This window comes from Drosophila miranda, chromosome 2 (assembly GCF_003369915.1).
Source record: "Drosophila miranda strain MSH22 chromosome 2, D.miranda_PacBio2.1, whole genome shotgun sequence".
NCBI classification, from domain to species: domain Eukaryota; kingdom Metazoa; phylum Arthropoda; class Insecta; order Diptera; family Drosophilidae; genus Drosophila; species Drosophila miranda.
Genome location: NC_046675.1, coordinates 12,386,040 through 12,396,783, shown reverse-complemented (window position 1 = coordinate 12,396,783; position 10,744 = coordinate 12,386,040). Strand labels below are relative to the sequence as shown.

At 42.3% G+C, this 10,744-nt stretch overlaps 2 protein-coding genes, 1 long non-coding RNA gene and 4 other non-coding genes across 7 annotated transcripts in view; 3 read left to right on the top strand and 4 right to left on the bottom strand.

Annotated features, from left to right (window-relative positions):
• The first annotated feature begins 674 nt into the window (after window positions 1-674).
• Window positions 675-3,285, top strand: LOC108155356 (larval serum protein 1 beta chain). Its single transcript, XM_017286119.2, has 2 exons — window positions 675-969; window positions 1,041-3,285. The coding sequence occupies exons 1-2, from the start codon at window positions 760-762 to the stop codon at window positions 3,192-3,194; spliced, it is 2,364 nt and encodes a 787-aa protein (XP_017141608.1). The 5' UTR covers window positions 675-759; the 3' UTR covers window positions 3,195-3,285.
• A 128-nt stretch (window positions 3,286-3,413) lies between these two features.
• LOC117187582 lies at window positions 3,414-3,579 on the bottom strand. The gene has a single exon (XR_004472238.1). It is a non-coding gene; the product is annotated as a U1 spliceosomal RNA (small nuclear RNA).
• A 962-nt stretch (window positions 3,580-4,541) lies between these two features.
• LOC117187583 lies at window positions 4,542-4,707 on the bottom strand. The gene has a single exon (XR_004472239.1). It is a non-coding gene; the product is annotated as a U1 spliceosomal RNA (small nuclear RNA).
• A 2,086-nt stretch (window positions 4,708-6,793) lies between these two features.
• On the bottom strand, window positions 6,794-6,959 carry LOC117187587. The gene has a single exon (XR_004472243.1). It is a non-coding gene; the product is annotated as a U1 spliceosomal RNA (small nuclear RNA).
• A 977-nt stretch (window positions 6,960-7,936) lies between these two features.
• LOC108155360 lies at window positions 7,937-9,571 on the top strand. The gene is made up of 2 exons (XR_001775041.2): window positions 7,937-8,769; window positions 8,836-9,571. It is a non-coding gene; the product is annotated as an uncharacterized LOC108155360 (long non-coding RNA).
• LOC117187581 lies at window positions 7,948-8,112 on the top strand. Its single transcript, XR_004472237.1, has one exon. It is a non-coding gene; the product is annotated as a U1 spliceosomal RNA (small nuclear RNA).
• Window positions 9,362-10,744, bottom strand: part of LOC108155358 (protein pellino) — a 36,741-nt gene continuing 35,358 nt past the window's right edge. The window contains exon 10 of the mRNA XM_017286122.2: window positions 9,362-10,670. Within this exon, the coding sequence (XP_017141611.1) occupies window positions 10,544-10,670 (127 nt within the window). The 3' untranslated portion in view covers window positions 9,362-10,543. The remainder of the gene's footprint in view (window positions 10,671-10,744) is intronic.

Sequence of the window (10,744 nt, the reverse complement as noted above, 5' to 3'; positions counted from 1 at the left end):
TTGATATGCATACATAGATACATTAAATTAAACAGTAAATCAAAAGTAAATCAATGCGAAAACAAAGAATATCACACTAAAGATTACACTCAAGCAAATATGAAAATTTCCATGTCGATTATAACTTAACATCTACTTACTTAGATAGCAACATTTTTCTGCATTACCTAAGAAAAGTACTTTCATTACAAACTACAAATAAAATCAAAATAAAGAAAACAAAACCCAAATTAAATGAAGCACTCCCCTATTTATTGAATGAAAATGCATGAAATATGATGGGGAAATAAAATCTCGAATTAAAGATCGAAATGGGAAGCAGCTTCAGTAAATTAAAAAAGACTTTACAAATCTTCTACCCAATAACAAAGTTGCATCGAATTTATTTTCGGCTCGCGGCACCCGGATTTGTTGTTGGTCTTATTGTTAATTTTAATGGCTTTCTTGATTGCAACTGCAGATGCCCCTTGACCACAACCTGGATGGCTGATAAGCCACAGCCCGGCTCGCTGACGGCAGCTGCGGAGCTCTGCCTGAAACAGATGGTCAGACCACCTGAGATAGACTTGGCGACCCTGAACTTGCACTGAACTGCACTCAGCTGGTATCATTATCAGCCCAGATATGGGTGGGTGAGCTTTGGGGTATATAAGCAGCGGCAGTGGCCGGAGAAAGGCAACAGTCTTTAGGCATTGGATCCATTCAGTGTGTCTAATCCGGAGCAGTTGAAAGTTGAGTGTGGTCGAAGGAGTCGTCAAGATGAAGATTGCCATTGCATTGCTGGCCCTCGTGGGTCTGGTCGCCGCGGCCAGTTTCCACCAAACGCATGAGGTGAAAATCGCCGACAAGGGATTCCTCGTGAAGCAGAAGTTCCTCTTCGAGGTGGTCTACCGCATCGAGGATCCCCTGATGTTCGAGGATATCATCAAGCTGGGCGACAAATTCTACTTTGATGAGTCTTACTACACCGTGAGTGCTTGGAGCAGAGTCCTTTCTGCAGGTTCGCTTCTAATGCCACCCCGAAATTTCACCCCCCACAGCACTACGACCTCTACATGAAGAAGTTCTTCGAGGCCTACAAGATGCACTCCCTGCTGCCCAAGGGCGAGTTCTTCGGCCAGCTGGTGAAGTCCCATGCCAAGCAGGCGCGCGGCCTCTTCAACTTCTTCTACTACGCCAAGGACTGGGAGACTTTCATGCACAACGTGGCCTGGGCCCGCATGCACGTGAACGAGGGCATGTTCGTCTACGCCCTCACCCTGGCAGTGATCCACCGCGAGGACTTCCACGGCCTGATGCTGCCCTCCATCTACGAGATCTTCCCGCAGTTCTTCTTCAACAGCAAGTTCGTCTACGAGGCTGAGAAGTTCGACTACGAGATGTGGATGAAGATGACCATGTACGAGAAGGAGTATCTGGATGTGTACTTCAAGGGCCACGAGCACGGCAACATGTACCAGTACGGCGACTATATGTACATGAAGGACTTCAAGATGTGGCAGTGGTGGAAGCTGATGGGTCTGGGCGAGCACTGGTACAGCGAGGACAAGTTCATTCTCCGCGAGAACATCTACGAGTTCAACCAGGACACCAAATGGCTGGCCATGATGAAGGACGTCAAGGTCTGGTGGATGCCAGTCGACTACACCCGCGACCTGGATCTGTACAACGAGGAATCGATGCTGTCCTACTTCACCGAGGATCTGGGCTGGAACGCATACTGGTACTACCTGAACATGGACTACTCCTTCTTCCTCGACGGAACCACCTTCGACCTGAAGAACGATCGTCGCGGCGAATGGTGGCTGTACAACGTCCACCAGCTGCTCTCCCGCTACTACATGGAGCGTCTGTCGCACGGATTCGGCGACATTCCCGAGTTCTCCTGGTACCACCAGATCGAGATGGGCTACGATCCCCAGATGATCTACTACAACGGCGTTGGCTTCAGCTACCGCAAGAACTACTACGAGATGGAGACCTACGGCAACTTCGAAATGCTCGACAAGATCACCGGCTTCATGAAGCGCATCCAGGACATCATTGAGCTCGGTTACTACAAGACCACGGACGGCCACACGATTGATCTGCGCAAGCCCGAGTCCATCGAGTTCATTGGCAACCTGATGCAAGGCAACATCGATGCCATGGACAAGATGTTCTACCAGTTCTGGTACATGCTGGCCCATATGTACTTCGGCGATGTCGACTACCACCAGATGGAGGTCTACCCCAACGTGATGCTGAACTTCGAGACGATGATGCGCGATCCCATGTACTACATGTTCTACAAGTCGATCGCTTCGATCTACTTCAAGTTCATGCACTACCTGCCCAAGTACACCAAGGAGCAGCTCCTGATGCCCGGTGTGACCATGAAGCACGTGGAGGTCAGCGATCTGACCACCTACTTCGATCTGGTTGACTTCGATGTGACCAACATGCTCAACGACAAGATGATCTTCCACGACGGCAAGTTCGTCTGGGATAAGTCGCTGTATGCCCGCCAGATGCGTCTGAACCACAAGCCCTTCACCTACACCTACACCATCGAGTCCGACAAGGTCGAGAAGGTTGTGGTGCGCGCCTTCCTGGGACCCAAGTTCGATGAGTTCGGAAAGATGATTTCCCTCACCGAGAACCGCATGAACTTCATGGAAGTCGATGAGTTCTACTACGACCTGAAGGCCGGCAGCAATGTGATCACCCGCAAGTCCAACGACTTCTACTGGACCGTCAAGGATCGCACCACCTACACCGAGCTGTACTACTACGTGATGATGGCCTTCGATGGCAAGTATGACTTCCCTCTGGACATCAGCGAGCCCCACTGCGGCTTCCCCGATCGCCTGGTCTTGCCCATGGGCTGGAAGAAGGGTATGCCCATGCAGATGTTCTTCATGGTGATGCCATACAAGGCCCCCAGCCACGAGCAGTTCTCCACCTTCGACTACACCTACTCCTGCGGCATTGGCTCCGGAGCCCGCTTCGTCGACAGCATGCCCTTCGGCTATCCCTTCGACCGCCAGATCGATGAGTACGAGTTCTTCGTGCCCAACATGTACTTCAAGGACGTGACAATCTTCCACACCGACACCATGGAACCCTACTACAAGTACAAGGGCTACACCAACTACGGCCACTTCGACTACACCTTCTTCCGCGACTACTACACCAAATACTTCAAGTTGTAAGCGGTGTCTGCGCGGCCTGGCCTGGTGCCGGCTACGATGGCGAACATGGAACGAACCTTCTTCTGATTTGATGAAAATCACATTTTAGCTTTTAAGTCTTGCAAAAAGTCAAATAAACTTTCGAAAAACGCAAACCATTAAGTTTTTGGTCAACAACATACCCGTTGCACTGCATACACACTGCATTTCCCATGTCCTGTTCTGATATTTATTATTTATTTCGGGACGGCGCGAACGCCATTCCCGGCTACCAAAAATTACACGCACGAGTTATTCACATTAGGAATAATCGCAGAGGTCAACTCAGCCGAAGTGCAATGGCCAAGTCTCACTCCGGAGGAACACGCCTTGGTGATCACGGTTAACCTCTACGCCAGGTAAGTATGCTTTCCTCTGCTATGGTCTGGGGTATCCTTGAAGTCCTGACCTGAAGCAGTTGGGAATTAGAAGCCTTGAATCGTAAGAAAACTCGTCACAATTGTCATTGAGAAAATAGTACGGCTGTCCTTTATACTTTGAGTACTTAAAAGGATAACAGACCGCCTGACCAGAATAGTTAGCTAAGATGCTTCATGGTAATAGTATGTACATATATAGACTGTTTAGATAATTTTTTGATCTGAGCCTAGACCAGGAAGTCAGGAAGCAAATAATACACATAGTGGATAGAAATAAATAATATATGTGCTAAATATTTTGTTTCACTAAATAGAGTAGAGTACTTCATCGAATTGTTATATAGTATAAATTCATTATTGACCGAAAGAAACACAATTCATCCTTTGTTGTCTACCAAAAATACTTCTTTAGTGCTCGATCCATAATTGTCTCGTCTATATACTATTACTTCAATATATATATGTAGGTTTACGGTTTACCTAATGAATACAATCTGTGTTTTTAAATATATAAACATATATTTAGTATATTTAAGTACTTGTAGATTACGTTAGACTAAGAGTCTTATCCCGATGTCGGTCATTCAGATGTGATGCCATGGTATCATTAGGTTTTCCCCTATTCTAAAAGAGACGTGAAGCATATGCTGCAACTTGAACATATTACGGCCATATCCGTACAGCGGCTACTTATATTAAAGTATTCCACCGATTCTTCTTTGCGTAAATAACTACCTTCTGCTGAAATCGTTGTGCTGAGCAACATCTCTGTTCCCCTAGATCGCAGCCATTAATCCACAGCAAGCGAATCTTTTAAACAGCTCCATGATGTCATGATACATATGAAGTCTCTAAACAGCATTCTGGAGGACGGATAAGCCATCGGCCCACACTGAATCAGCTTATAGATAGTGGTCCTATTCCCATGGTGCTCATATTTATTATTTATGTCGGGACGGCGCGAACGCCATTCCCGGCTACCAAAAATTACACGCACGAGTTATTCACATTAGGAATAATCGCAGAGGTCAACTCAGCCGCAGTGCAATGGCCAAGTCTCACTCCGGAGGAACACGCCTTGGTGATCACGGTTAACCTCTACGCCAGGTAAGTATGCTTTCCTCTGCCATGGTCAGGGGTGTCGTTGAAGTCCTGACCAGAACCAGTTGGGAATTATAAGCCTTGAATGGAGAGAACTCTCCACAATCGGCAATGAAAAAAAGGAGCAAGAGTTCGTATGACCAGAATAGTTCGCTTAGACTGGGAGTAGAGACTATAGAATATAAGCGGCAAAGACCGCGGCTCTACATTATACTGAATGGTTTATTGAATGGTCGCAAGGAAATTAATTAAATATAAAAAGGTTTTTTTTAAGTTTGAAAATCTTTTAACGGGGACTGACGGACACGAAGTGTGTCTCTTTTTCTGTATTCTTAGGAGTGTGTAGGAGAGACAGAGAGAGAGGGAGTGAGTAAGCGCTTGGAAGGGTTAGCCGTAATAATCCCATCTGATCCAAATTCGGCAATCTAGTAGATATGGTCCTTACCTATGTTTCTGCGTTTTTTGATGAGGCCGAAATACACTTGTAACAGTGTGATATCACAGGAGTCTGGTTACAAACTTTGGTGGCTCTAGCCTTAATAGTCTCTAAAAACTAGGCGTCAAACAAGACGTACAGGCAGACAGATATGGCTATATCGACTTGGCTATTGATGCTGATCGAGTATAGATAAATTAATTCCGGCTGGGCCAAATAAAATATCATCGACGAATCTAAATTATCGAAGCGAGATTTATTTTTCCTCGAGCGGAGGTCTTAGAGAATCTTGGAAATCTTAATCTTAGCCATAAGGACGCCTGCTACGCAGTCGCTGGCTCACGCGCGGGTTTATGCCTTCTTTTACCACGAGCTGTTGTTGGGCTCCTCTTGGGTATTACGTTACGAGACGCGGCATGTAGCATTTATTTGTAGCTTAAAGCATTTGGTCCACGTGAAGATCAGAATGAAGAACGAAATGCAGATGGCAAAGTACTGGGCTGGATCGGATAGCTCATATACTTTATGGTGTCGGAAACGCTTTGCTCTGAGTGTTACACACATCCACTTTCTCCACATTTCTAATATACTCCTATACACTTCGAGTACGGATTATAATAAGATGTTTGAAACATATCCCATCCACATTTTCGTTTATGGTACTACAGCTTAAAAACAAAATCAGCTTATTCAGGAAGACAAAAACAAAATAAACCATATAGTAGATATAACGTAGAAAAACAAATCAACCTTTGTGGGCTACCAAAAATACTTGAAGAGTTCTTCTTTAGTATCCATAATTGTCTCGTCTACATACATATGACCTAATTATATATGTAATATTTACAGAAGTCAGGGTTAGAGTGACTATCCTCAGGGGTATCCTTAAATTTAGGTCTAGAACTAGTTAGGAATACAAAGATTTGCAGACGGTAGTAATGAAGGTTGAGCCGCACATTGGTTTGAAACTCTCTCCCTCTTTAGCTCTCTTCGCACTCGCAACGCCATGTGCAATCAATTAAGCGACTTTAAGAGACTAAGAGATCTCTTACACCTTGTACTGACACTCTTTCTTACAGAACTAGGCGCCCTATTTTCAGCATAATGTGAATTTAGGCCTTGAAAAATTTTAAAAATATGGTGCGACAGATGTGCTATAAGATTTCAAAATATCAACGACTTGCTTGAAGTAACTTTTAAATATAAAAACATATATTTAGTACATTTAAGTACGTTTAGATTACGTTAGGCTAAGACACTTATCCCGATTTCGGTCAGTTAGCTGTGATGCCATGGCAACAGTCGTTATATGGATATGCTGCCACTTCAAGATATTACAGCCGTCTCAGAGGTGTCGGTGATACTCGAACAGGAACTCCTTATATGGAAGTGTGCCACCGATTCTTCTTTTGCGCATAACAGCTTCTGCTGAAATCGTTGCGCGGAGCAATATCACTTATATTTTTACTTAGTTTTCCGGTTGCTGTCCCCCTAGATCGGCTGCATCAATCCACAGCAAGCGAATCTTTTAAACAGATCCATGATGTCAAGATACATATGAAGTCATTCGACAGCATTCTGGAGGACGGATAAGCCATCGGCCCACACTGAATCACCTTATAGAATAGTGTCCTATTCCCACGGTTCTCATATTTATTATTTATTTCGGGACGGCGCGAACGCCATTCCCGGCTACCAAAAATTACACGCACGAGTTATTCACATTAGGAATAATCGCAGAGGTCAACTCAGCCGCAGTGCAATGGCCAAGTCTCACTCCGGAGGAACACGCCTTGGTGATCACGGTTAACCTCTACGCCAGGTAAGTATGCTTTTCTCCGCTCGACAGCAGGGTTTCCTTGCCACCGCGGCTAGAACTGGTTGGGAATTATAAGGCTTATCCAATGCTACCAAAGTATTTTGAGAGTTTTATGATATTTAATTTAGAAAGCAAGCTAATTTTGTATGATAGTTGTTATCATTGTATTTATATTTACCCAAAAGAAAGTGTGAATGGTAAATGTTCCCATTTCAATGTATTGAAATTTCTTTATGTACTTATGTATATGTGTGGTGTGCAGTCTTTCAAAGTAGGTGATACCAAAGTCGCATACAGTATATGTACATATTTTGTTTTCAATTCTTCGTTTTAGACAGACATGATTTATTTATAGAACAATGAATGCCTTTACTTTCTATCACTTAGTTGTATTGTATGGTTAGAAATGTACTTTGAGGAAAAATCCAAAGCATGGAGCAGCTCAATGAAGATGGAATTGTTTTTGGTTATTCATCTTTCGACAAAACCCGAATTCTCTGTATACAAAATATCTACAAGATTATTCCAAGATTCCGCAAGAATATAGAATTTTTTTTATATTCTCTCTCTTCTATGGAAGTTGTTGAATTGGTCTGGCCCTGATATAGAATGATATATGATATTAGCAGCACTAGATGCAGATTAAAAATTTACCCAAGGAAGGAGGGAACGGCTTCATTAGGGGTTCACTCTTGTCAAGGCTTCCGTTCGATTTTACTGCTGTACGTTCTTATAAAGTAGAAAATTAAAATACAATTTTAAAAAATCGAAAAAACAGGAAAATATTTAAAAATCATCTTTAATAAAAATTAGCTGGTCATGAATGGGGTTTGAACTCCGGTCGGAAAGAGCGCAGACTAACACATCAGCAGCCGTTGTGTTGCATACTTCTGGGGGTAGTTTGCAGTTTCCGACGCCATACAATTTTCAGTGCCATATAATTCCCAACTGGTTCTAGCCGCCGCGAAATGGAAAGTCCGTTGCCGAACGGAGCAAAGCATACTTACCTGGCGTAGAGGTTAACCGTGATCACGAAGGCGGTTCCTCCGGAGTGAGGCTTGGCCATTGCACTTCGGCTGAGTTGACCTCTGCGATTATTCCTAATGTGAATAACTCGTGCGTGTAATTTTTGGTAGCCGGGAATGGCGTTCGCGCCGTCCCGACATAAATAATATCAGAACAGGAGAAAAATTGAGGATGAAAATTTGTATGCCAAATGTTGAATCATCAGACCTGAGTTCAAATCCCACTCATGACCAACACCAACTGATTTTAGTGGCTTATTTTTGAATTTTGGCCAGATATTGAATCTGTTTTTTTTTTTATTTGAATTTAATGCGCTCGTGTTTTTATTTTCTTCTTTCTATAAATGCTAAGGAATCTGGTTACCTCGCTGACTTCCAATAATCTCTAATATAAACAATTTCCTAAACGCAATTAAATAACATTTGTTTGGCATTTTAAGTTTTGATGTAAAAAATCGACAAAAATATTTTGACACTGACGCAATTCCCTGACTAAACTAAACAAAAAAACCCTAAAACTAAATCTTTCGCTATGAAATCCTGAACAAGGGAGCATTCTGATGAATCGATATTTTCTGTGATAGAAGGCAATGGATTCCATCACCAAAACCGTATCAGCCGTGACCGTGACCAACACGATTTCATCAATGGGTATTATTAAACTTCATTCTAGGCAGCCAACACAAAATAATGCTCCAATGGCTCTAAGAAACTAGCCACCACCTGACTTTCCTGACTTGAATGGATGGCACAAGAATGGTCGGCGTTTGTTTGGACTTCAGTCTTCGAGGCTCAGGTATGTACAAATGTGTGAGATGATCGAAGAAAATCAGCTTTAGAATAACCAGCCCATGTCCTCCAGTTAGAGCAGAAGACGCTTCATTGAAGCCAGTGATCAGAGGACAAGAGACTGAGAGTCTTTCATCCTTACATCCTTACAAATTTTAAACGTGTTGGGCAAACCCGTACTCAATCGCACGAAACGCTGGACGAGCTAGCTCCTAACGGGGAAGATTGCTTGGCAGAACTCCTCGTGCCCCAAGTTAAACGGAACGAACGGATCTTGGTGGATGACAGCCTTAAAAGCAAGCATGGTCCATGGTCCTACGATTCGGAAATGTTTCAAACGTATCGGAACTTATAATAATTTCGAAATATGTCCGCAGCTCGTAAAATCTTATTGAGAAAATAATCTCAAGGGGAACAGCATCCCAGCCCCATAGTTTCTTGAATCAATTGATTATACATACATCCTGAATTCAAGGAATTCTTTTGTCCACCCACAATCGTCGACGATGCTTTCCCATAAATCAATATACACTCGTTCTGTTTGTTTTTTTATCGTGGATGTGTGTATTGCTAGAAAGTTATTTTACATTTTGTATTTATTATGAACTATTTTGTTGTTGGTTTTGTTTTGTTTGTTTCTCGTTTTGTTTTTTTGCTAGCGCAATGCTGCGGCGCAACACTCGATGAACACACAAGAGTGTTTAATGCATACAAAATAATAATTATAATAATACAAATAATCGTAATACATAATAATAAGATGTAAGATTAATTAACATAGTAATGCATAATGCGATTTGGGCAGAAAATGAAAGAATAACCCACACACACACTCGTACATCGCAGCAGATAAATATAGAGATATATATATATAGATCTGGATATACATATGCATGTGTGAATTCATTATGGATCGTACTAAATGCGTTACATTTTGTTTTTGTTTTTGTTTCGTTTTTTTTTGTTTTTTGTTTTTTACTTTTTGACAGAGTTTTGAAACTGTACATGTTGTTATATGCTATTTAGAATATGCTTTACCGCACCTAGCACTTTGATCGAGTCAAATGCCGGCTTATAATTGTTCTGGGGCGCATTCCCCACTCCACTCCCTTCTATATGTAAGCTCTAGATTTGGTGAGAAATACATAAATGTTTGCTTGTGTGTGGCTGCTTATGGTTTGGATTTGCGAATAATTGGATTGGATTTAACGATTACAACTTCAAAATTGTTTTTTCTTTGTTTTCTTATCATTTCGTTTTTTCTTTTTTGTTTTTGTACACAATTATAGACAATTAATGATCGTTATATATCTGCGATTTACATTCAAATGCTTTTCCTATGCTCCCAGTGCTTTCTCCTGTCTGCCTGCTGCCGATCGCTGCCTGAATTAATTCAAAATAATTTATACAAACATTAGAGTTGAACATGCAATTCAAAGGGGGAGGCGGGTAGGGGTTTGGCAAACATAATCCCGCAATTAAAGAGCAGCAGCAATCGAAACAAATCAAAAATCAGAGTTGCAGTCACAGCAAAGGCAAAGGCAAATGCAAATGCAAATGCAAATACAAAATACAAAATACAATCTTTTGCTTCGCTTTGCTGCTTTTCAATTCAGTTAGCAGAAATCGGTTTCGGTTTCGGTTTCAGTTTCCGGTTAATATTAATTAATGGTAATAAATAAAGCCTAGTTTTAATGCCTGCTTCAAACTTGGACATCGTTTCAATTACTACAAATATCTATATAGACGTAAATACAATTGTTTATCATGTATATTTATATTTAATCTAGATTATCCTGGAATATTAATTTAATGTAGCCAGTCGCGCCATCCAACGGCGTCGCACAGAAGGGACAAACAGCCTGAAAGCCATTGGTGCCGTGCGGTATCTCAACATTAGCCCAGTATCTGGAAGACAAAGAACAAAAGGATTAGTAAAGCCAATGATCAACGGGGGAAACACTCGGTCTCTCTCGATCTCG